A 26,098-nucleotide genomic window follows, 5' to 3' on the forward strand; every position below is an offset into this window, starting at 1 on the left:
TTTCTACCAAGAGATTCGGCGATAGGTTGATTTTTGCTTGCACTTTTTCTTCTCATCATGTTCCGGTAGTACTTTAAGTTGCACAGTTTGATCATGGTGTAGATGCTCCCAGAGGGACACCATGATTAAGTATGACAACAAGCAAAAAGCACAAAACTTTTTCAAGGACATCATAATTTCAGCCACTCTGCAGACTGCTCGGCATACTTTTAAGGGCATGATCAGTGGAGCACTAGTCAGCCACTTGCTCACCTGGAGTAAGGTAGGAAAAATGTAGGCAATAATCTCGGAGGAACTGCAGAAAATAGGTACATATCAATGAGGACGGAAGAGGACAGACAAGTGCTACAAGTGCTTAAACAAAGTGCTCAAACCTTAAAGTCAATGGATTGCGCAATTGATCTGCTGAAAAGGTTTTGTGACCAAAAACCTCCATGTACACGGACAAAGTTTGAAGCCATTGTAGCAAAACCTTTTGCACCCTTGTAAATGGAAGTCTAATTGCAGATTTTGAAGATGTGAAGTTTCTCTCATTGTCAATATATACCTCAAACCATGGACACATGAAGTTTCTGCCACTCCTTGTTTGATATTATAAGCACAGCGATGGTTCTCTATATATACTAAACTGCTGAACTTTAATCTTTTGCCTGGGGAAACCTCAGATATACTTTCAAGGAGAATGATAAAAATTGAGCTAAATACAATTTAAAAAAGTAGCTGCAGACAATACATTAACACATTTTGGTGGAATAAACCAAAGAAGAAAAGGCAACATGTTTCATAACCTCAAGCAATGCCTTAAGAGGGAAATTTTTGGCCTCGGGTCCAAGGCGCACATTCTACACAATGCAGCAAGGACAGCCATTGGCATGCTTCCATAGATATAGGAATAATTGTGTCAATCTTTAATTCCTTACCGCATCTGGGATGAGCTGAAAGCGCCTGGACTTCAGGAGCCTGACGATGTGCGAGGGATCCACTAGCCGCTCTTCACGGATCTGTTCACACATGTTGCTGGCAGCCAGGAACAGGCCTGAGCAGCTGGCCCCATCCCTACCATAAGTAAAGCAAGTGTGGTGTTAGCAGAAGGGGTCACAGAAGTGTGGCATAAAGAGGTAATTGTATGCTCACCATACACTTGCACAAGTGCTTCATTGATATGATATTGTGTGGTAGTTCGCAAAAAGTTGACTGTTTTGCCATTGATGCAAAGTATTATTTAGGAAAATAAGGGTGTACTTGTTTAAAGAGTATCCTAATTTATGGTGCCATTACTACACTAAGGCATACTTAATTATAGCAAAGTGAAATAGAGACTGCAGACATGCCTCCTCCATTTAGTAATGTAGACACAAACAGTCCCCATAGCATAAGGTCAGTTGATATCTCTTCCTAGAAGAACAATGCTGGCATATTCCCCAGTTCATACACCTGGAGATGCATGGCAACCCACTTCACTAGTAGAATAGGACAAATAAGGATTTAACAAATGTGTGGCAGTAGCTGAGAGAAACCCTTTATATTTAGAAGAAGCCCCCCCCGAGCTCTATTGCCACCAGTACCAACCTAGATCTCTCATGTCTGTGGCTGGAAGGCCAGAAGTGTGGTGGAATATGATTGTGTACTAGGAAGTAGAGAATATGTTACACTCCCTGGCAAGGCTTTGGTAGCCCTTGCTTTTTTATTTTTATTAATAATTAAATGATACAGGAAATCCATATCAGAAAGGGTAGTCTGCTAACCAGACCCTCCTTTCATTAACACTTAACTGCAGGTGTGTGTGGAACCTACAATGACTTCCTATGGGAATTCACGACAAACATACTTGCCCTTAGCACTTAAGGAGATCATGAATTCTGAATTATACATGGTTGGCTGTTAGCTCGCAAATTATTAAAGCCAAATCTGATATGTAGCATACATACGTCGAGCCCAGGCCAGCTATGGAAGGGGTGTGTATTCTAGTGATAATGTCTTTCTCTGCTTAGCCAGCAGCAGAGTAGGCAGGGAGAATGGGATTGTCTTTGATCCTTTGTGGGGTCAGGTAACACCTTTCTCCAGACCAGGGAAATCCCAATAGCAACCTTTTGGTAAACAAACTTCTAAGAGGAGCACCATAAACAAAAGGGGTATCAGGTGATAATGTTTCCATACATAATGTCCCCATACATAATGTCACAGGGAAAAGCCATTGGCGACATATATGGTGACATTATGTATGTGGATAGGTTGCAGGGATGTCCCCTGCTCATATTTAAAAAACAAAAAAACAGGGGTTCCCCCGCATGTTCAGTGCAATAATGTCTCTGCAAAAAACTGTGACTTTTTTGTCAGGGGACATTTTTGCGGGGACATTATTACATGTAACCACAAAAGGGTCAGCTGCACATAAGGGTATTGCATTCCAAAGGGCCTTTGAAGTTGCAGACTTGCGAAGGAGGCGGGATTAGACAGTAAGACAGAGATGCAGGTTAATGGATCACCAGGAGTGGTTTGATGAGTTGAGCTGCAAAGTCCTGGAGGTTTGCTACTTGGTTCAATGACGTAGAAGTTAAAAGTCGTCTGCACTGTGCACAGGCTACTCGAGCTGGATAGGCGATGAGGCTCTGATGGCAGCGTGCAACGCCAAACTGGTTCGATGGATGCAATCAGGTGTTCGAAGTACAGATGTGAGTGCCAAAAACAGCATTGTGTCTCCTGATGGTTTGAATACAGTGAACACAGTTCAAATGAGTTTCAAAGTGGTTTTACCTGGCTGCTTAGGCCCTCTGGATGCTGCGAGTACTGTCCCAGGGTGCACTAGGGCAATGAGGGTCTTTTTTGGCCTCTAGACGGCCCAGCCTAGGAAACTTTGCTAGCAGTGTTGGGCTTGGTCCTCTGCAAAGTCATCCCTAATGTGCCCTGGGAATGGGTAGGTGGCAGACATTTCTGCTTGCCTTGGGACACCTGTGTTCACCTCTGGCAGTGGGCTTTGCAAAGGACTTCTTTCCCAAAGGGTCCAGATGAATTCTTTCTGATGTTTATGAAGGTCCAAAAGTGAATCAAAGACCCCCTCTTTTTATAGGTAAACGGATGCAGGAGATTGCATGAAATCAAGCCTGCTTTAAGGGGTTGGGTCCCTATTATTGAGAGAAGTAGCACTGCCTCCTGATGTTGTACCCAGAGTGGCATGTTCCACAGGAAGGGGAGGAGACAGGAAAGAGAGGGAAGGCCACAGAAAACTAAAATGGATTAACCCGTCTCTAACCCGTCTCTAACTCTACCCTCTGCTCTAGCCTGCAGCTTCAAAGGCTATCTGGTGTGCTAACACCTATTGTGAGGAAGCTTATTAAGAATGGAGGGGGTTTATTTGTGACACTACCCACTGTGGTTGGGGTAAAGGCTCAGAGGCACCCTGGCCAAGGCTCTCAAAGGGTAGCGATGGATGAGCAACCAAGGTTGAGACCCACAGGGAAGTGATGCAGGCCGGTTCTTAAGTATAGTGAATATCCAAGCACCCACAAAGGATAGTCTGCAAAGTATGTTATGTGCCAGCACCGTTCTTTTATTAAATACAATTTAAGTGGATATATACACATAAATAAAACTCAATTTGTACTCAAGATTCTATGTTGTGCCACAGTTATTCTTAGTTGCTGTAATAATGCACCAACTGGTAATGGTCATAGATGTGTACTAATAATATTAAACAAGGTTTAACCCCACAAACACAAATACAGAAATTCAAGCAATCTCTTTAGAGCACTGACAGAATACTTTCTCTAGAGTCAAAAAGGAATACTGTGTGGAGATCCCCCGACCTGGGCAACCTGCAAGAAAAGGTAAGTTAAGCTTTGCTTTTATGTCACAGCCCAGCCCTTATGTGTTCATTAATTGTCTGATTTTGTTTCTAGAGGTTCCAAAACCCCTTTGTACCGGGGGAGAAACCTGAGAGCAAGGCACAACAGAAATCCATGAACCCTGGATGGACCTTGAGGGTGGAAGTCCCTTTTCCTTGGCAATTTACCTTTGGTGCCTTGCAAGGTGATGTCTCTCAGCTTTACTCTGCAATCCCCTCTGAGGATGGACACCCCCTGGAAGAAGAAGTCACTGGGTCGTTGTTGTCGAGTAGGAGAAGGAAACCAAGCAGTGTCGGAAGGCAGCAGTGAAGGTCTGTCGCAGTGGTCTCCTTGGTTGGGTTGCTACGCCAGTGGTGGATGTCCCAAGAAGGTGAAACCTACTGTGGACCTCGAGAAGGCTTGTCAGTGGGGGTGAGTCATTTGGTTTTCATTGATGACCTTTGGTTTTGACGGGTGCAGTGACAGAGTTAGGTATCCGGTTTCAATGATTTGCGGCTGACTGCTGTTTGATTCTTTGGTGCTGCAGCTGCAACAAGGATGACACGATGGTTTCTGGTGACTTGGGCCCGAGCACTGCACCCATCTTCAGGCCTCCACCAGGTTTGAACTCTCAGGACTCATTCCTTGATGCGGAGTGGTGGGAAACTCACCAGCATGCCCTTCTCTGCAGGCAGCAACACTTGACTCCCTCAGCTGTGGAAAAGTGGACCGATGACAGGTTTGCAGCGCCACTTCAAGATTTCTTCAGTTGGTTGAAACTTTGCAAGCTCTGGGTGTCGAGCCGCACTATGTCATGCTCCCCCTCTTCTGGGTGATACATCGCAGTCTGGCTTTCCACTGGTCACAGACAGCCTTCAGAGCCCGGACGGCAGAGGTGGACTTCTTGGGCTCAAGATGTTTGGTCTCTCTTCTTCAGGACCCACTAAGATACCTCTGCAGGACGGAAGACACTCAGGGCTGGCTTCCAGGACACTTCTTCAGGTGAAGGACAGTAGTTACATGATTTCCCCTCATAGCTACGGGAAGAGGTTACCTCTCCAGGGCTTCTCTTGATCAGTCCTTAAATCAGCACAGCAAACTTTGAATTTGATGAAACGTTGCAGCCGCCAACTTCTTCCTCAGCTGGATTCAGGGTACACCTGCAGGAAAACTCTAAGCCTCTTATCAAGAGGTTAGTGGAGGGTCTTCTGATATACACAACCACCTCCCTCCCCCTCCATTTACTCAGGCTGAGTTAGGCTCAGTTAGCAAATCACACACACGTGCATTCATGCAGCCACCAATCATGCCCACAGGCATTCAGCGCATTCACCTAAAACCAGCACTCAAAACAGTGGATGGGTATTAGGGACAACTTCCTGCCTTTCAGAGCAGACACTGCATTCATTCAGTTTCTGACAGGGCTGGCTCAGGGAAGACCACAGGCATTGTGACGCACAACCAAGACCAGACACCCACAACACAAAGTGTGAGTTGACTCCCCTTTGCATTCCACTCCTAGGGTGTAGCCAAAACAAGCAGTCTCTGGAGATGGCAGCCCCAGAGCCATATATGGTTCTTCCACCCAAAACCTGATCTGGGGAAGGTGACAGAGCCAGGGCTTCTAAGGACTTTGAGAAACAGGAGGGAAAGGCAGAACGCCATGAGGCTTATAGTGGCCATCTTGCCTTTGCCTATGAATTCATTGATTACTATGGCAGGGCCAGGGTGTCCCAAAAAGGGGGAGCCCCAGAGTCCCTACAAAATCAGCATGTAGCTGCCACCAGCACATACCGTGCTCTGTGGGGCAACACAAAGGTGTGCACAAAAACACACACTACGGGTACCAGATAAGGGTATCCGATGGGTCTTGTTCACTAATAATAAAAATGTAGAGCTGCACTTCCAGGGGTCCAAACTGGACACCTGTGCAGAAACAAAGCAGAAAACAGACTAGGGGAGTAGTAGGACAAGGACGAGGAGGCCCTGTCCCTCCAAAGCATTTCCAGCATCACAAAGGCTTTGATATTGAAGTCATTCTTTGAAGTCTGATCACCTGGAAACTTCCTGGTGTGAACATCTGAGCTTGGCAGGGAAGAGTTGCCCATCATCCCAGAGCGTGAACTCTGTATTTTGTCTCATTCACTGAAATTGAAAAATTCAGGCTGCCTGGAATCAACATAGCCTCTCATATCTGGTCTGAGCCCGCAGGGTTGATACTGGTATGAATCCAATTTAGTGTGGCTTTAGGAATCCTGCTCCTATCAATCACAATAAAGAAATCATTGTGACTTATTCTTAGTGCTTAACCAGACACCAGACAGATAGAACCAGGATTATGATAGTTTACATCAGAGCTGCTGAAGGTAATACAGCCTCTTTCTGCAGGGCCCTTGTACTCCAGCAGTTGTCAAAAGGGTACATGTGACCTTTGCACCTGCTCTATGCCACTGTAGAGCAGGTGCTGTATCTCTGTCTGGTGACTGGTGCAGCGGTGCACATGTGTTCACTGGCATTCTGGCATGGAGTTTGATGAACGGTCATTCCTGTTTAGCAGGTCACCCTTTTTGAGATGATTAACCCTATCATTTGATGATTGAAACCAAGCAGAAAAGCTAGTCCTTTACGCTCTTGCCAGATGGCAATCCTTTACAGCAAAATACAAGAAGGAAAAAGAGAAATTACTCACTGTGATGATTTTTCTATGGATTCTTCTCCCACAGATTCCTCATCTGATAGATATCCTCATCCAGCTCTGCTGCTCTGAAACTTTTTGACCAGGGACGTAGTGGACCTCGACTCACACATCGATCTGTCTTGCCCAGTGTTCGATCGTCGGCTCTGGAACGTGACGCCAGGAGTCGTTTATATTCCACATCACTACACCCCATACTCATTTCTCCCTTTTTTTCCTAATGCTTGAATGCTGCAGAGGAAATTATGGGAGACAAGGCTAAGCAGCCTGCAAAAGCTTGACAAAGGGAACCACCCTAAAAATGAAAAAGCCTGTCAATAAAGCTTTCTAGTATCATTGAAAAAAAATAGATTTTGTTTTTGAAAAACAAACGAATCGTCAGATAGGAGCGATCCCCTCAGAGCCATCACCAGGCGTCTCTTTGCTTAGATAGGTGCGCCAGGCCATAAGAACTTTCTTAACGGAGATGGGAGGGAGTGGCGATGAGGTATCTGCGGGAGAAGAATCCATTGAAAGATGATTACAGTGAGTAATTTCTCCTTCAATGGATTCCTTTTCTCCCGCAGATTCCTCATCTGAAAGACTCCCCACGCAGTTAGTATGACGTAGGTAGGCAGAAAGTGTTACAGTAGCAGATTTAGCAGCACTGCCTTACCAAAACGTGCATCAGCCCAGCAGGCAACATCCAGACAATAGTGTTTGGTAAATGTGTGTAAGGATGACCATGTGGCTGCACAACAGATGTCCCTAATGGGTATTCCCCTCTGCAAGGCTGTAGAGGCTGAGACTCCTCTTGTCAAGTGTGCCCTCATGCCGGAAGGACGCTCTTTGCCTGCGGATTGGTAGCACTCCCCGATGCAAAGGATAATCCATCGCGATAAAGTCTGCTTCACTACAGTTAGACCTTTGCGAGACAAAGAATGGCCATGAACAGCTGGTCAAATTTCCGGGAAACTGGGATGTCCTAGCGACATAAAAGCTCAAAGGTATTTTGGGGTCTGAGCAATGAAACCGCTCCACCTCCTTAGAGAGATGTGGTGGCAGGTAGAAAACGGATAGATCTATGGTCTGAGAAGGTGAAATTCAGAAACCACTTTAGGAAGAAAGGCAGGTCTTACTTTAAGGGAAAACCTTTTCCCGAAAGAACCGCAGGAACGGGGGCCTGCAACCCAAGGCCTGATGTTTGCTAACTCTCCTGTCTGATGTAATCGCAACTAGAAAGGGTGTCTTCAATGATAGCAGCCGTAATGAACAGGAATGCATAAGCTCATACAGAGCCGCCATCAGAAACGCTAGAACCAGATTCATATCCCAATTCTGGGACAACAAAGGGAGTTGGCGGAAACTTATTTACAAGGCCCTTCAGGAATTGGGCCATAAGCAGGATCGTGAAGAAGGAACCTTGATCTAGGGACCTTTTAAACACAGACAAGGCTGCCAAATATCCTTTGACTGTGGTGACCTGAAGGACAGTGATAGAAGGAACTCCATCACTGCAGTGGTGGAGCAAGAGATGGGCTCAATCTCGCATTCCCTGCACCAAGCCTCAAATCTTCTCCTCTTACACTCATACAACGGCCTGGTAGACGGTCTGCGTGCAGCCAGCAACACCTCAAGTACTTCCTCAGAGAAGTCTCCGTCATCATACCTCATCCTCTCAAGAGCCACGCATGTAGGTTGAGGGACTCTGGATTTGGGTGAAGTACCTGACCTTCCGACTGGGTCAGACGATCCCAGCGCCAAGCCAACCAGTGAGGTGGACAGATGGTCGTAGTACCAAGTTCTCTTCGCCCAGTCCGAGGCAATCAAGATCATAGTTGCGCTAAACCTCTTCAACCCGATGAGAGCCCATGGAATGTCAGCAACCAGAGTGCAGGCATAGTGGAGAGAGAAAGTCCAATTCACCAGAAAGGTGTCTCCCATTGCACCCTTTGCTGGCAATTCCCTCAAGAAAAACTGTCTGTGCTCCCTGTTGGACTCCATGGCAAAAAGATCCACTGATGGGGTACCCCAGCGAAAGGAGACCTCCTCTAGGACTTCCTGACACATTTCCCACTCGTGTGAGACTGTGCTCTGCCTGCTCCGAGCATCTGCCAACGTGTGCTCTGTCCCCACCAGATGACCTGCCGAGACCGAGTGAAATGAGACCGAGTGAAATGAAGTAAGTCCACCAGTAGTCATATAGAGAATCTGCTTGTTTATTTGGAACACCATCTCTATCAGTAGCCCCCAGCTCTGGTCAGCTTCACATTAACTTCCAACTGACCCGATTGAAGGAAAAACATTCCACCCAGGAGTTACACCACCCAGGTATTCCATATTCTGTATGTTGCTGGCAAAACGCATAAGCTACACAATACAACACACTCCTTACCTATGTACAATGTTATTTACATTTCAATGTTTATTTTATTCCTTTTGCTTATGTTTCATTGATGCCCCTGTGGCTACGTTCCAGACCTGCCATCCACAAACTCTCAACCGCCCCTTTCGACACTTCGACCACCTGCATGGGATCAGAATACAACTCCCCCTTCTTTATCACTCCTTTCTTAAACCGTACCCAATCCGCCACACACACCTCCACACTCTTCCGACCATGTTTCTCATTCTCCTTCCTTACCCACGCATCTTTCCTTCTCTAAAGATATTTCCTTATCTCCTCCACGACACAATCTGTTTTCCTTTCAACCATCCGAGCCAGGGTGGTGTCACCTTATTATTGGTTTTCCTCCTCCTCATCAACTTAAAGGGACTCCTGTGGCGGCATGGTGGGCCATACGCAACGCATATAACCTCTCCCTCCCAGCACCCCTCTTGCCACATACTCTCCCTCCCAGCACCCCTCTTGCCTCACTGCCTCCATCACACACCTGTTTACTCTCTCAGGATGATATGCCACCGTCCTTTTATGCTTCGCAGACAGTGCTTCAAATACTCCTCAAAACATCCACCTACCAATTGTCTCCCATTATAGGTCATCACCACGAACGGTAAACACTCTCTCTCAAATATATCTAGTAGAAATTCAATCATGACACTCTCCGTCGTCTCACAAACAATTTTAAACCCCAAAATATCCAAAGCCAGGTCACACCATACCTTTTCTGGGATATTTCTGGGATATTCATCATCAAACAACTTTATTCGGCCAAAAAAGCCATCAAAGCTTATGCTAAGAAAAAAACAATACTAGTGCATTTTTACAATAAACATATCAGTAAAGGAAACAATAAAATCATAAAAAAAGAAAACCACACCGTTCATAAATGCCCCGAGCAGAGCTATCAGCCAGTAAACAAAAACCACCAACCCCCTGCTTCTGGATCCCCCCGTAGCGCCTCGGGCCCAGGGCAGTCAGGTTTGCACCAGAGAGGGGACTGTTACCAGAGTAGTCTCTTCTGGAGTACACAGGGGCAGGGACATGAAAAGAACAAACTATGATATCAATTTTCCTTGACCACCCAAAGCCATTGCATCTTTCCATGACAACCCTTTGTTACGCTAACTTGATATCCCCGGGGGCGTCTGGAAGGCTCTGAGATCTGGAACCCTGGATGCGTAGTTGCCTAGTGCTGAATAATGAATCTTAGTTATTTTTAGGGTGAGCTATCTGTCCTGCGTTTCTTGTGCAGGGGGCGCTTCACATTTGTTGGCGAGCTGCTCGAGTTGCTTCACTGGTGCAGTACGTCTTCCTTAGGCCCAGGCCTGCTGTGACCCCGAATCTGCTGGTAGGCAGGTAGGTTTGTTAATTGTAAATCTTTGTTCTGTTTATGGTGGGAATTTGTTAATGTGCCGGATGGAGAGGCACGTTTCTAGGTAAGAGAAAGCGCGAAGCGCAGCGCCTTTATTGTCTTTTAAAGCTAACCTGCATTTTCTTCTCCTCACAGGCCGCTGTGATAAAAAACAGGCTTCCGGAATCCTTTAAGGTAAGTACAGCGCTGTGCGGTTGTTTAATATTGAAAGCAAACCTGATTATGCCTCTTTTCCTTTGCAGATGTTGCTGTGGTGCTCTGGATGGAAGCGTAGCGTAGCGCAATGGAATTCAGGTAAGACTGATGGGATCCGATGTTTTGGAAGCGTGCGTTCTAATATTGTTTTTCCCTTTCTCGTTATTGCAGATCGCAATGTTCGAACAGCAACTCTGGTAGCCATTCGCCGGAAGTCCTTAGATTAGTACTCACAGGTGAGTGATGTTTCTTGTTCTTGTTCTAACAGGATTACAGGAAGATGCTGAAGACCAAGAGCTGAACACAGTGAGCGTCACGCTTTTGATTGCAGAATAACACAAAGCGTGTTCTGAAGTCAGGATGTGGTTTATATAGCCCAGGTAAAGTAGTACCAGGGAAAGTAGTTCCAGGCCTGCCACACCCAAAACACTAGACCGCATGGCTTGGTTCCTAGAACTAGACTGTGTGAGTGCTTCCATGTTGGATTTAAAGGAACATGTACATAAATGGGACCTAGTTTGAACATCCCTTCTCTCCTACATATCAGCCTAGTGCCAAAGGCACCAGGAATGGCTGCAGGAGCCCTTTTGCAGTGGTTTTAAGGCCCTCAGGGTTCTGGTGGGAGCCTGCTTGTGGCACAACTTGTGCCCCCTCACAGTGGTCATGACGCCCTTTCCAGATCGACATCCCTGAAGACCACTTTGACAATATCCATATTGGCTCCAAATTTGGACATTCTAGTGCACTTCAACAAAGAGCCCCTGGACACAAATCCACATCCCCGCACCGCCTGCAACCAATGAAGGCATTTGTTTTGAAGGGCATCCCTTGGTTCTCTAGTAGCAGTTGGTAGCTTTGGGACATCATGAAGAAGCATGTGGTCCCCAGACGAAAGCCCCCCTTCATCATACAGTGAGACATTTTTCTCCCTCCCCACCAAGCACAAATTGTCCTGTGCTCTCCTAATGGGGAGCCACGAGGTTGGGGGGTTGGACCCAAAGCTGAGGTCACCCTTGGTGAGGGTGGTAGTGGGGGGAGGGGCAGAGATGGAATAGACTCAACCACAGGAGCAGGGGACGACCAGGGCTGTGTTAGGTATACCAGCCTGGGTTCGTCCCCCCAGAAGAGGGAAGTCGGTATAATCCTGTGCCAATAGCTGGGACTGAGCCTCCCTGCGCAGCCCCAGGCGAGTTGGGCCCTTCTTCCCCATAGCCTCTGTCACACCCTTGAACAGGGCCGCTAATAGTGATTTGATGTGGGCCAGTTCAATAAGCACAAGTTCACAGCAACAACTTGGAGTAGTAGATGGGTCCTTAGATGATGAGGCCAGCAGGGACAGATTCCCTTGGGTAGGAGGCTTGGCGACCCTAAGTGGAGTTAGGTGTAGAAAAGAGCTGGCCCCAGAAAGTGCAGTTGACATAAACTGGCTCCAAGTGCTGCAAGGTGGACTCACAGAGTGCTTTCCCTCGGCAGATTTTTCAAGGCCCAGGTCCATTGCGTCCACTGGTGGATGCCTAGAGGGAGGTGGGGAATGAACAGCCTCAGCGACCGGCCATCGTAGCTCAGGGGCACTGCAGATAGTACCAGGGGCAGGCCGTGCAGACAGCACAGGGGACGTGGCGGTGCCGGCACCATTTTTAATGGAGGGGGCAGTGGCCCACAACACCCAATGAGGTTTGTAATCCTCACACATCCATTACCTAGAGTCTCAAGAAGGTTTGCAGTGCCAGTACGATCAAAAGCTCCACTCCGCTTGCCCTCCCATAAAGCTTTGCCATTGGTTGCAACCGAGCCACTATTCCTCTACCCAACTTCTCAAATACAGTACAATTTCCTAGTAGTCTCTCTATATCGCGGTCAAATCCAGGCCACCAATAATCGCTCCTCAACACTGCTTTAGTTTTGGTAATTCCTATGTGACCCTCATGGGCCGTCTCCACCATCCTCCTTCGAAACTTCTAGGCACAAAAGCATGATCCCAACGATACACAAATCCTTAATTGACACTCAATTCCGATCTCACTTCCCAAAAAATCTTCTCCTTATCACTCAAAAGTCTCTTTTCCGGCCAACCATGCCTCACAAACTTGCTATCTCATCCCAGTGTCACAAATACAGTATTCGTCACCTCCGAAACCACATCTTCATCGTGACCTCCCAATCTTGACAAATGATCCTCTAAAACATTCTCCTTCCCTGGTATAACATCCCTGCATTCTGGCCCTGCATTCTGGCTACCCTTCTGGCAGCTCTCCTCGACACCTTGTCTAACCTCTTTTACTCAAAAATTACCTTGTTAGGGAGAATTCTCCCTTTAGGCTGAATTTCCTAACCTAGTGAGTCCCCCAGCAGCTTTGCTGGACTTCTGGAGTTTGTTTTTTTCTCCTGCCAAGAGTGAGACCCTTTTTCTCCCACTCTTGGACATGATTTATGGTGTTCCTTTGACTGTTAATGTGTTTTCTGGGCTATGGGGTCCTTTGCTCCATAGGGTCTCATGTGTTTTTACTATGTGTGTTACACAGCACCCTCTGTGCAGTAACACAGGGGTGTCATAGTGACACCCCAAGATAGACTCCATACCCTGAGACTGACTACTGTCTCCCAGGGCATGTTAAGTCACCATTGGCTTTACTAGTCCCAAATTATTAACAGAAACCAGTACAAATCATCATATTGTGGACGTACTGGTCGGGGCTATTCGATTGGCCCAGGGTCTGTTAGTCGAGAGGGCACGTCTCCGCCCCCTCTGATCGAGTTTTGGCTGGTGGCAGTGGATACTACTTTTTATATTCGACCGCAAATATTTCCTTATGGGATTTTCCCATTGTTCGAGGCTACCAACTTTAATTATTTAATTCTCATAGCCTCGAACATACCGCTGGTTTATTTAATTAATATTAATTTGCCGCTTGGTATTTTTTGCCAGGACTCGATTCTAAAATGGTGTTTTGTGTTCTCTTCTGTGACCCCAACCCAAGTCGAGCCCTTTGTTCCACTTTTTGGCGAGCTTCTCCACAGAAGCCGCCAAAAGTGGTGCCACTCTGTCTGGGTACCACAGGGTTGTAGGAGGGGGTTTAGGCACCCTGGACTGAGTTACCTTGGTAACTCAAGTCGCACTCTTGTGTGATTGGCCCAAGTGGTGAGCCGGCCGGCTCACCACTTAGCATGTTTGATTGACAGCTAGGCTGAGTGAATGGGGGTATGCTGCATAAAAGCAGGGCTTTGGGGACTGGAACTTCAGAAGTCGCCACAGGACCTGAGAATCTGACGAAGGAGAAGCTGAGCCGACCTACCACGACGACAACTCCGGTGAAGCCCTGCAGAACCGGCTCACCACTTCCCAACGACAGAGAAGAGCTGGAGAGGCTTCTTCCCCTGACTGGTGGGCACAACCAGTTTACCTTCTTTTCTTCGCACCCCAGACCGGTTTGTGGTTGAACTGCCCGTGCCAAGCACCCCGGCGGCCGGATAGCCACTTACCACTGAACCGCGAATCAATGGACCGCTCCTTGTACCTGAGAAACTCCACGGCTGGTTTCTTCCCTGGCAGTGCAACAGACTCCTGTCTTCCTCCCAACGAGATCCTCTCTTCCCCCGGACGAAGCACCGGTTTGCATCCGCTGCCAGGAACAACTGCCCCCGCTGGAGTGTTCTCACCACTTTAAGGTACCGTGTCCGCCAGGCCTCCCTTTCTAAAGATTGCTACAAGGTAATAATAACCCCTTAACCTTCTGGACTGGGCTGGCCGCCTTGACCCTCTAACTGTTCCCTTTCTTTGGTCCAACTCCTTTTTGAACCGTAACAAGACTTTTGTGCACTGCAACCGTGTGACCTTGGACACATTTCGTTTTGATCCTCTTAAAGCGGGTCCGGCCTACTGACTCTGAATTCACGGTGTTACTTTGCCTACCTCTCTTGTTGTGTTTGTGAAAAAGTGTTGGGATCTGTTTCAATTTATTCTCTGCTCTTCTCTCTCTTTTTAAAACAAATTATTAGAGTGCCATCTACGTTAGGTGCTCACCGCTGTCTGAAAGTAAGTGGGGCTTTACTTAAGACTTGTCTAATATTCTTTTAAGGGAGTGTATATCTTTTAGTGACCGTGTTTTTGAATTGCTTACTATTAGTGCCTGTGTGTTTTTCTAGATGTGGTTTTAAATAAATAATTATATCTCCTTTACACCAAGCCCTGGTCAGTGTTTACTTGTTCTATTGTGCTCTCTTGACCTATTGTGAATACTCTGTATACTGCCTAACTCTTCTTGAGGGAAGTCTGACTGCTCAGCAACAGCTACCAAGTGAATCTGTGTGGTACAGACTGCTACCAAGTGGGTTTACTGCCAAACACCTGTAGTCCTAAATCTTTTGCAGTGGTCCCAGAGGGAACTGCACAGGTTTCTGCCTAACATACCTTCAGGGGCTTGTGATCAGTTTTTATGGTAAACCCTGCTTCCCATACAAAATTTAACAACTCTTCTACTGTCCAATGACAAGCGAGAGCCTCCTTTTCAAGAACAGAATAATTCCTTTCCGCTGCTCTCGGCATTTTCGAAGCATGAGTAATCAATCACATGTTCCAAACCGTCTTCACCCACCTGTGCTAAAACGGCACCAATTCCACTATCGCTGGCATCTATGGTGACAACACTCCTCCTTTTTGTGCTGAATTGTGCCAATGGTCTCACCATGTCAATCTTCGTTTTAATTTCTGCAACACCGAGATTTGGTTCTCTAGCAACTAGAACCACAGCTGCATTGTTTCTCTGCAGAGGGGAAGGGAGTGCACGCCACCCTGCTTGCTCAGGTAGTGCATAGCCACATTGTTGTCCATCAGAATCAAGAAATGCTTCCCATTGAAAGAAGAGGCAAAAGCCCTCAAAGGGTAACCTAATGGTTTGCAACTCCAGCCTGTTGATGTGCCACCTGATGTCCATCACTTCTTGCAGTGAGTGCCCCAACCCTTCAGCGACGCATCAGTGACCACTCAGGCCTCTGGCTACGGAGGCCAAAAGGGCTCCCCTGTCATGAGGTTGCTGCTGACGGTCAACCAGCCAAGGTCGTCGACCACTGACCTGGACAGCCTAAGGGGATCTGTGAGGGCTCCAAGGTACTGAGACCACTGACTTTTCAGGAGCCACTTAAGGGATCTCATGTGCAACCTGGCCTCTGCCACTTGAAAAATACAGGAGGCCATGAGACCTAAGAGGTGGAGGAAGAAAGCCGCTGGTAATGTAGCATGTTTCCAAAACAATTCCACCATCTGTGCTATGTTGTTGGCTCTCTACTCGGGAGGGAAAGCCTTCCCCATCCGAGTGTCTAGGACTGCTCTGATGAACTGGAGCCTCTGGACTGGTGTAATTTGTGACTTCTTCAACTTCAGGAAGAAGCCCAGCTTGTGCAATAGCAGACAGGTGTCCTCCAGATGAGACAAGTTTGTTCTGCTGACTTCCCTGAGATAAGCCAGTCATCCAAGCACAGGAATAAATGGACCCCAGAACCCCTGAGGTGAGCCGTGATTACTGCCACGAGCCTGGTCGAGGCCCTTGGCACGGAAGTCAATCCAAAGGGGAGCACCTTGAACTGATAGTGCCTGTACCCTATGAGGAACCTCAGGAACTTCCTGCGCTTTTGATGTATCGGCACATGGAAACAAGCATCCTGCAGATCTATTGACAACAGGCAATTCTGAAGTTTGAGAGCGTGGAGAGTTCCTCTCAACGTCTCCATCCTGAATTTGTCCTTCCTCGGGAACTTACTAGGCCAGAATGGAACTCAGTCCTCCTACCCTCTTGGGCACTAGGAAATAACGGTAATACCACCCGATTCTCTCTGCTCAGGATGTACCTCTTCCACAGCACCCTTCAACAGGGCTCTCAGTTCCTCCTGGAGCACCTGTCCCGGTGGGATTATTGGAGGTGGGGGACTGTCTGAAGGTTTTCTTAAAAAGGGCAGTCAATAACCACACTGAATGGGCTGTAGAGCCCAGGCATCAGAGGTAATCTCCTGCCACTGGGGCCAATGCCCTGCCAACCGTCCACCAAGCGGTAAGTTGTGGGAGAGGAAATCAAAGCGGCTTCATGGACAGAGCCGCCCCCGCTGCTGCTGCTGTTTGCTGGCCTCTAGAAGCCTTCTGCCCCTTCTGGAACACGAGAAACGCCTCGCCCCTGCCTGTGGGAGGTGTGCCTTTTTGCCATAAGGCACATGGCGCCTACAGCATATGCCTCTAGATGCAAAGCTGACGGCAAGTTTGGCTGGCTGCGCATCTAGGCCCAGATTTTACGGCTCATTTTGACTCTTTAAACATCTCCAAAGAGTCGTCAGCCTTCTTGCCAAAAAGGAATTCTCCTTCGAAAGATCCAGTACCCTACCTGGGCATTTGGAGAGAAGCCAGACGTTTTGAGGTAAGCTTGTCTTCTGAAGACTCCTGCCGATCCCATCGAATGGCCCATGCAGTTGGCAACATCCAGGCCCGTTTGCAGTGACTGTCTGGCCACCTCCTTCCCATCTTCCACCTTCGGGCACATACTCAGCTGCATGCTCTGCATCTTTCTAGAGACCAAAAGGAGTACTTTGTGAATCCACAGGCCACATTGGTGGCTTTCTACACCATTCTGCCAGAAGTAAAGACCTTCTTGGCCATTGTGTCTACCCTTTTACCTTCTCTATCTGGGGGAAGATTAGAAGATTAGGCCGCAGATCTGGTGGAGATTGTGGCTGGCAGCACAACTAGCCCTTCCGGAGAAGTGTGAGAAGCCAGAAATTATGGGTCTCCTCTCGCCGGCCTGTACTTCCCTGTAAAGATAGAGCTGACCGGGGGAATGGAGCAGGGATGCTGCCACAAGGAGGCTAGGGGATCAGCAATTGCCAGATTGAGTGGCATGTTATGTTCTGTCACAGGACCCTCGTCCAATATGTCGGTTAGATTGTAACCCATAGTAGGCGCTGATTGCAGACTTAAGACCTAGGGTGTCTACCACCCATTCCACTGGGGCCATGAATTTAGCATGGGTATGCGTGTAGGGCGGACCCTGCTGGAGCTCTAGGTCCGGAGACATGTCATGGCCGCTGGCATCATGAAGCCCTTGAGCCAATGCCAACAGGTCTGCCTGTTCATCAAAAGAAATCGACTCCTCCTGCCCCAGTGTACATGGAATCGACGTCCCTGTGTTCATCGCTCTGGTCAGTGCCAAAAATCGACACCATGGATTCGAAGAATCCCGACCTGGAGAGGGGGACAAAGGACTTGTAGTTGACACTCAGCACCAATGGTGAATCTTTCGTCACCGATAGAAAAGTTGCCGGCGTTGATTGGGACATGGCCTCCGTGATGTTGGGTACGTCAGTGTCTCGATGGCCCCTGCAAGGACCGAGTTGGTAGCCTTTTGCGCCTTTTTCGGTGCCGAGCTCGAAGGCTTCTCCACATCCGATGGCGTTGGCGGTCCGGCACGTGAGGAGTTGGGAGTACATAGTGCTGCTTCAGCCACTGAGGCTTGCTCCTCGACCTGCAGCAGCCTGTGCCTTAAACGTACCCAGCATTTGGCTTTTGAAATCCTCCCACTCCTCTCAGGTGGTTAGCCCAGCCGAGGGCTTACCTTTTTCCGACGACGAGCTGGACTTGTGTCGATGACAGTGGTGCCTCTTCTTCTTCTACGAAGAAGATGAGGAAAAGTGGCTCCTCGAGTGTGACCGCTTCTTGGCTTTCCGCCAATGCTTTTCCTTCTCCTTTTCAGAGGTGGGCCCTTCAGTCTCAGACTCGGAAGACCAGACGATTGACTGCAGCAGGGATTTCGTGGGTCGGTCGACTCAAAGCAAGTTTGGTAACGCTCTCACATAAGGACTTTGAATGCATTTTGGAGTACAACGCACATCCCTCTGTCTCGTGATCCTTCCCTAGACACAACAGACAAATGTTGTGGGGGTCGGTCATTGATATTTTGGAATGGTAGTTGGTGTACCTTTTAAAGCCCGAAATCCGGGGATTGGACATCGCTGTCAAGGTTTTAGAAAAAATTTGATGAATTTCAGTCAAAAAAACAAAGTCAAAGACTCAGTCGTGTTCCTCACAGCAGCATGTGGAGCACGCAGAAAAAAGGAACTGAGTATGGGGCGTAGTGACGTGAAATATATACACAACGCCTGACGTTACGCCCAGAGTTGACGATCGAGCACCGAACAAGGGGGATAGATGAATCCACTACGCCCCCTGATGAAAAATGTCTGAGCAGCATAGCTGGATGAGGATATCTATCAGATGAGGAATCTGCTGGAGAAAAGCAATCCATTGAAGTTACCCGTTATCTTAACATGGATTGAACCCCTTCAAGCAGGATTGCTTTAATCTAATCCTGGATGGCCTTTTGCCTTTATAAGGAAGTGGTCTCCCACTCAATCATTGATTCATATTGGGCATTCAAGTACTCTAAGATTTTGTTTGGACCCTTTACAGAATTCTCCAGTTCTGAGGTGAAGGCAGGTGTTCCAAGGCAGAGGCAAGCTCTGTGCCTTACACATCCCGAGGGAATATTAGGGGTGAAATGCTTTTGGACCAATGCCTGCCTCTACGTCAGCTGCACTGGTACCTAGGCTAGTCACTGGAGTTGAAGGACCTCTGCAGGTGCTAGCTGCCTCCCCCATGTTACAAGCAAAGAGAACAAGGGCCAATCTTGTCTTTGAGCCCTCCGATTGAAACTCACAGCACCAGAAGAGACAAAGCAGCTGTTTTTTGTGTTTTACAGTATGCACCCATCATTGACCTAGAATCGATTGTAATGAAACACTTTTGAAATACCAGGATACGCAATGCTGTTTTAAATGTATTTTTTATTTTATTTTTATTTAATATAAAATTGTTTTAGCTTGAAATAAAACTATTACAATAATAATGCTTTTTTCATACTTCTTCATTGCATTCATCACAATGGCTTAATTCAGTATCGGACCAAGCAGTGCACGTTACATGTTTGGTTAAAAAATCAGCTTACTGATGTGGGCACCATCAAAAATCCACCTTTATAAACAGTGTACTCACCATCAGGTTTACAAATTCAAACCGGCCAGACCTCGACTCGAACTACTGGAAACATCAAGTCATTTGTCAATCCAAACCAGGGGTTACAAACGTCTTCAACTGACTCGAACTGCAACCCAACCCTGGTGAGCCCTCCGAAATGCATTGTTTGAAAGCTACCTTTGATAAACTGTCAACTACTAAATGGAGCATTACATGACCATAGTCGGCATCCTAACCTGACAATAAATTGAGACAGTAGTGTATGGCATACGTGTGTATTGAACTACACATAGCTGGCTTAGAGACACATCTCTACAGTACATGGGCAGCCACAAGGACTCTGGTAGAATGGACCCTGAGACCTTTTGACACGTTCTTTCAGATCTTAACACGGAAATTAAAGAATGACCAACGAGGACAGGGTCTGCTTGGTATCGGCCCTGCCCTGTCAGTATGAGCCTCGTCTGAGAGACATAGTAGTTCTGGCCCTACTTGGGGTCCAGAGGATATTACTTGTTCACATAAATGGATAAAGTTGAGAGTAGAAAACAGGAAGATGAATCTACTGTGAGAGATCGAAATCCGACACAACCTTGGGAAAGTGGAGGGCCTCACCCACAGTCACTTTCTCTTGGAGAAGAGAGGCATGAAGGCTATACAGACAGAGCCCGGGGGTATCTCAACAACCTAGCAAAGGTTAGAAAAAGTATAAAAATCCCCTTGAGGGTGAGTAACCTGAAAGAACAATAAAAAGGTTCAAATAGAGCCGCCATGAGAAAGGTCAAAACAAGTTCCACATCGGTGGCCTGAACAATGAAATGCGGTGGCTGAAACTGATTAGACAATCCCTGCAAAAATTGCATAACAGTGGGGATAGTAATGAACATGCCCTAGTCGGGGGACCTCCTAAAAGATCCAAATAGCAACCTGGTACCCTTTCACAGTGCCAATCTGAAGGACATGTTGGACCAAGGAAAGCAGAAAAGCAAGAAAAGGACAGGTTAGACTGCCCAAGGGTTCCAGACCTTTCTCCTGGCACCTGCAAGGGTTCAGAAGTACGAGTCTAACACAATGGTGGCATGGTGGTTGGCAAAGATGTTTATTTTGGTGCAAAAGGAAAGAAAAAGAAACCTAACTCGCTCTATCTCTAAGAGGTGCCCCTTCCTCAGCTAAAACTACTACAGAATCTGTCAGGATGTCCCAAAAAAAGTGTTCACCGTCCTGTATCAGAATTCTATTTCCTTCCCATACACTATGTACTAAGCTATATAAATGAGGAGTTTTCAAGCATTCCAAAGTGAGACTGTGTCCTGAGGGAATGCCTCTCTTTCCCAGGTTGCGGTCTCATTCTGAAGAAACACAAAGTTCCAGGTTCTTAAAGCACTGTTCAAAGAAACAACAACATCCCTTGTTGCCCATAGTTGTTTTCACTATTGTGTCCTCTAGGTAGGACTTGTCTCAGTCTTCTTGACCAGGGGAATTTGGCTCCATCCCCTCTGATCTACAAGTCACGATAAGGGGATGTCTCTCTCCCCTTACCTTTCGCAGGTTTTGGTATATTAACTCATGGCGGGGGAATGACTCCCTTCCCCTGGCCTTCTCATGGCTTTTCTGACAGTTCAACCAGTGATGCGGGAATATCTCCCTTCCCATGGCCCTTCTAAGGTTTCTCAAACAATGTAAATATTGATGGGGAATGTCTCCCTTGCCCTGGCCTTTCACAGGCTTTTCAAACAGTCCAATAAGTGGTGGGGGTTTTAACCCGTGTTATTCTTCTTTCTTTCTGTGTTGACAGCCCTGGCTCACAAACCTGCCAGGGAGTGTCTATTTGTTTCACAATTCTGGTGGACAGCCCTGATTCATTATCCTTTCAGGGACTGTCTAACTGTGTCACACTTCATTTTTAGGCACCATCTCCTTATATCTCTACTTTCTTAGATTGCAGTATTTGGAAATCCTTCTTTCCCAAATACTGTCACAAGGAAGAAGGCTTATGAGGCTATTTGTTATATGCTGCGGAAGCCAGAGGTTCACAGGACGTTTACAGGCGTTCTATGGTTGTCTGTGGGTATCTCCGACCTCCCGCACAGGCTTTGCTTTTCTTCTCCAAGGGGATGCTACCGCAGCATGCCCCTGTTGTCAGGGTGCGCATCTCCTGCTGATCATGCTCACCAGTGTCCTTGACCGGTTGGTTTCCCAGGACTTCTCTCCATCTGCCGGTCTGTCCACAGCTGACCTTCCCGAGACGCCACTGCCTGCGAGTTATCGTCTTCATTCGTGCTCTCCTGAACTTCCTTCTGTTCTCACCTTCAAAACCTCCTGGTTCCTCCAAGGTGGTCCTCTCCCTTTGGATTGAAGTATGGGGTATTAGAATAGTCTGACTGAGACTAGGGGTAGGGGCAGGGGTTGATGGAGTTTGTGAATACCGTGTTCTCCTTGGATAGTCATCCCTGGACCCATGGGGGGAACCTTCCTATGGGATCCTCCTGCTAAGTACCACCACCAGGAGGACTATCGAGTAGTAGCCCCACCTCCTTGGCCTCAAGGAAAAGGGCTACCCCTAGGGACGATATCCTGGGAAAACCTAAACCACCTGAAGAAGGGAGCATATCTAGTATGTTGTGAGACAGACCCCACTACGTAAACCTCGGCCTCTCAGCAGCCAAGCCTTCAGGTTGAGGCTGGTAAGGCTCAGTTGAAGGACACAGCCCTCCGTCTGGTATTACAGATCCAAACTTTCTGGGAGGTGCCAAGAAGGAGCAATCTCTGGGGCAAATCAAGAGTATGGTGGACCCATCATCTGCAGTCTCATAAGCACTGCTGAATGACAGTAATCATGGGGAACATAGTGAGGCGACAATCAAGGGATTTCTCCACTGCTCCCTGCATGGTGTAAAAAACCTGGAAGGGAACATGTGCACTTTTTCCCCTATTTGGAAAGTTTAATCTGTGTGTTTTACATTGTGGTACTCCCTAGGTTCCACACCCCGCAAAAGTCGCTGTTGTACTATTGTGAGTCACTTGTGTCTCTCCTCCAATGTCTTCCCCTCTCAGTTGTATGTCTTCCCCTCTAAGTTGTAACCCAACACCCCCTCTGCGCATCCTGCATTGTGTGGCGCTGGGTTGTGCATCTCTCACTCTTCTCTCGTGCCCTTCTCCTCCCACCATACTCCTTCGCATCATCTATGATGCTCTCTGTTTCTCCCATCTTCTCTAACTGCTAAGCTATCTCCCAGCCTAGCCCTCTCACTATGTCTGGAAGGAAGAAGTTCAAGAGGGACATCCTGATCTCCAATTTAGGCCTCCCTATTGCTGATACCTACATTAGTGCTTCCTTCCGTCAGACTCACTGACATCTGCTTTGTCGTCCCTTCATCAGACCTATGGGTCCTTCATATGGTCTTGTCTCTCTCTCTCTCTCTCTCTCTCCTATCTCTTCCCTCTCCCAGTAATAGCGGCACTTGGTGGGAGGTCCTCTTTCCCTCCTTCCACTCTTCCAAGGTCATCATTAATGTCTATCTGAATGGCACAGTCTTGGTCCAGGGCCCACAGCTCAATCTCCTCCTGTTTGATAGGAGTCTCCCGCATCTTATCAACTTCCTTCCTTCTCCCGCTACTCCTACTGGCACCCCACTGGCCCCTCTGCCACTTCTCGCCTCCACCTCTGTATAATCTTGCAACTCGAGGGCCTGGAGGATCTGGACCAAGGCAACAATTTTCAATGTGCATGAGTTAAAATTCAAGCGTGGCAGATGAAATATGGGATGCATGTTCTCATCATTCTTTGGCACTAGAATGTAAAAGGAACACAAGTCCTTACATATCTCTTAGGTGGGCACCAGCTTTAGGGCACACTTAACCAGAAGTTGCAAGGGGATTCAAAGGAGGGGATAGGCGGGAAGGAGCGGGAGCGTGTTCAGGAGTGCTTTGGAGGGAAGGCAGGCAGTAATTCTGAGATACAATCTGTAAGGCTCAATCATAGGGAGTGCTGAGCCGTCACTCCTTGGATGAAAGGACACCTTCCTCCTACCATAGTGGGGTGAACAAAATCCCAATTAAAGAGTTCAGAACTGGCATTACAGAGAAAATAGTGGAAGCGACAACGCCAGCTCTCTGTGCACCTCTACTTATACCCTAGAGGTAAAAACAGTGGGTCTTTCTGCCTGATGGTGCTTGACGTATACCATGGTGGACTACAGGTGTGAGTGAGAGAGACTGAAAGGAATTGTCCTTAGTTGCAGATGCAGCTGGCTGTATGGCAGTGACAACTAATGGATTAGAGTGGCTTTGGAGGACTTCAACTTCTTCAAAAACTCACTGGCTTTCCCACACGGTAGGGACACTTTCGACCTCACAGCACCCCCTGAAACAAGCACATGAGCATCGTCAACACCCCTTAGACCACCAGAGACTTGAAAAGGAGGCTGACCCATTTCCCCCCAGAAACTTACTGGGTAGTCCCAGGGAATGGGACTCCGAAATACAACCATGAGCACAGACATTTGCCATACGGCAAGCCAAGTATGAGGAAATCCCGAATGGGGAAAATGGGGCCCGTCTCAACCCCCTTCTTATGTCTTTTCATTGCACACACACACATCTTGGGTGGGACAGATAGGGCCGCATTTGGCCGGGAAAGTTGATAAATCCTTAGAGGGAGAGGGGGTTTTGAGCAGGTGAAAGGAAGAAGGAAGCTTGAGTTTTGCAGGTAAGGGCAGAGGTGGAGGATGACCAAGAGACCAGCAGCTTGTGGATGAGATACATGGAACAGGTGATGTATGTTTGGAGTGGAAGTGTTAGTGTGTCCAGCGAGTAGAGAGGTTACTTTAAGGAGTGAATGGTATATAACAGAATTAGGGAGGAAGCGGAAAACATTTGGTTGCGCAGAGAGTTACAAACATTTGGGTTAGGGAGGAAATTCATCACAAGGTGTGTGTGAGAGAGAGCGAGAGAGAAAGAGAGAGAGAGAGAGAAAGAGAGAGAGAGAGAGAGAGAGAGAGAGAGAGAGAGAGAGAGAGAGATTGAGAGAGAGAGAGAGAGAGAGAGAGAGATGGCTCTAGGCCCCATTAGGGAAAAAAAACATCTGTCTCAAGATATATATGTATGGAGATAGGATGTTAGCAGTAATTGGTATACACCTGAATTTGATGGTAAATTGGTTGTGAAATAACAGCCAACTAATCATCACATCCAAAGCCTTACGCTGTCTGAATAGGTAGTGTTAGGGTGGGTGTTGTGAAAAATAAAATAAGCACCAAATTGATTGTGGATTATACACATAGTTATTCAAGGATGCAAAATTTGTATCACAAATATATTTGCCAAATAAAAATAAAAAATAAAAAGAAATGCTCTTTAATTTTATGGAAAGCAGCCAGGAACCATTATTGGCTCTATTGGTCCCCTTCACCATCTCGGAGTAGTATTTTGAAAACAGGATTGAACCAGACCTTCCATTTGAAATGAAAACCATCTACCAGAGAATAAATTATAATGTTATTGTACTAATGTGCTTTGCTCAGTAGGACAAGTGTAACATTTATATTATGACTAGAATATATACTGGAAGTGAATGTTAGCTGTTTATACGTTACAATGTAAGTGCATGAAAATAAAAAAAAAAACATTTAATAGCTTCTTGTGTAAAAAACACAGAACACCACACCCTCTTCAAGATGTCTATGTCTTATCGTCTGGTTATGCTGCTGTCAGCAATGGATGGGGTGCCTCTATCAAACACAGACCTGGCAATATGAGAGAGTAAGAGAGACAGAAATAGAGACAGACAAAGATTGAGACAGGGTAAGAAAAAAAGAGAAGGGAAATGAGACTGAGAAAGAGTGAGAGCAAGAGAGTGATAGTATCGGAGTATGATACACTGTGAAGAACTACTGCCATCGCATTTGCTCTATTCATTTGATATTTCAAATATCACTGCTTTAAATACTTACCAGCAGGTGACGAGAACATGGTTGTCATTCTCTCTGCACTTTCCCACCTCTCCCACTATGCTTATGATGGGCTCAGTGTTCCGAGGCTGACGCTGCTGCATGGGCCAGTTGTCCAGTTGCCATAACTTTACCTCCAGCTCAGATACAGTGGACTGTAAAGAAAAAAGAAGAGAGGGAAACAAGCTGCCAATAAAGAATAACTAAAACTTGAAAGGGAACTAATGCTGCAGTTGTCTCCAACGGCTTGCACAAAATATGGTCTTAATACATGTCATTTATTGAGTCTCTATGTTGGGACCACTAGGGGGTCCAACACAAGTGTGACCAAGATGCTATGAAGGCAAGGCAGAAACACATTTCCTAAAAAAAGCAGAGACAACTAAGCAGGAAAACACACATCTAACCGCAATTATGGTGCTAGACCTGTCTGCAGCATTTGATTTAGTGGACCACTCGCTGCTACTCAAGAGGCTTAAGACAACTGTGAGCTGCTCAGATTCTACCATCACATGGATGGCATACTTTTTGGGTCCTCGAGTAGCGACGGTGGCCAGCAGAAGATTTCAGGCCGCCCCATGAGATCTTGTCATGTAGTTTCCCCACGGTGCATGCCTTTCGCCAACCTTATTTAACATTTACATGTGCCCGCTCTTTGACCTGCTGGATGTCGTCGG

At 47.1% G+C, this 26,098-nt stretch overlaps 1 protein-coding gene across 1 annotated transcript in view; it reads right to left on the reverse strand.

The window, feature by feature from the left end:
- The window catches only part of LOC138511247 (receptor-type tyrosine-protein phosphatase kappa-like), a 1,445,374-nt gene that overhangs the window by 108,947 nt on the left and 1,310,329 nt on the right, over positions 1-26,098 (reverse strand). Inside the window, exons 29-30 of the mRNA XM_069626788.1 lie at positions 25,425-25,576; positions 921-1,056 (exon numbers count right to left, since the gene is read on the reverse strand). Coding sequence (XP_069482889.1) covers positions 921-1,056; positions 25,425-25,576 — 288 coding nt within the window. The remainder of the gene's footprint in view (positions 1-920; positions 1,057-25,424; positions 25,577-26,098) is intronic.

Source organism: Ambystoma mexicanum, chromosome 6p (assembly GCF_040938575.1).
Source record: "Ambystoma mexicanum isolate Mex_15411 chromosome 6p, UKY_AmexF1_1, whole genome shotgun sequence".
Lineage (NCBI taxonomy): Eukaryota > Metazoa > Chordata > Amphibia > Caudata > Ambystomatidae > Ambystoma > Ambystoma mexicanum.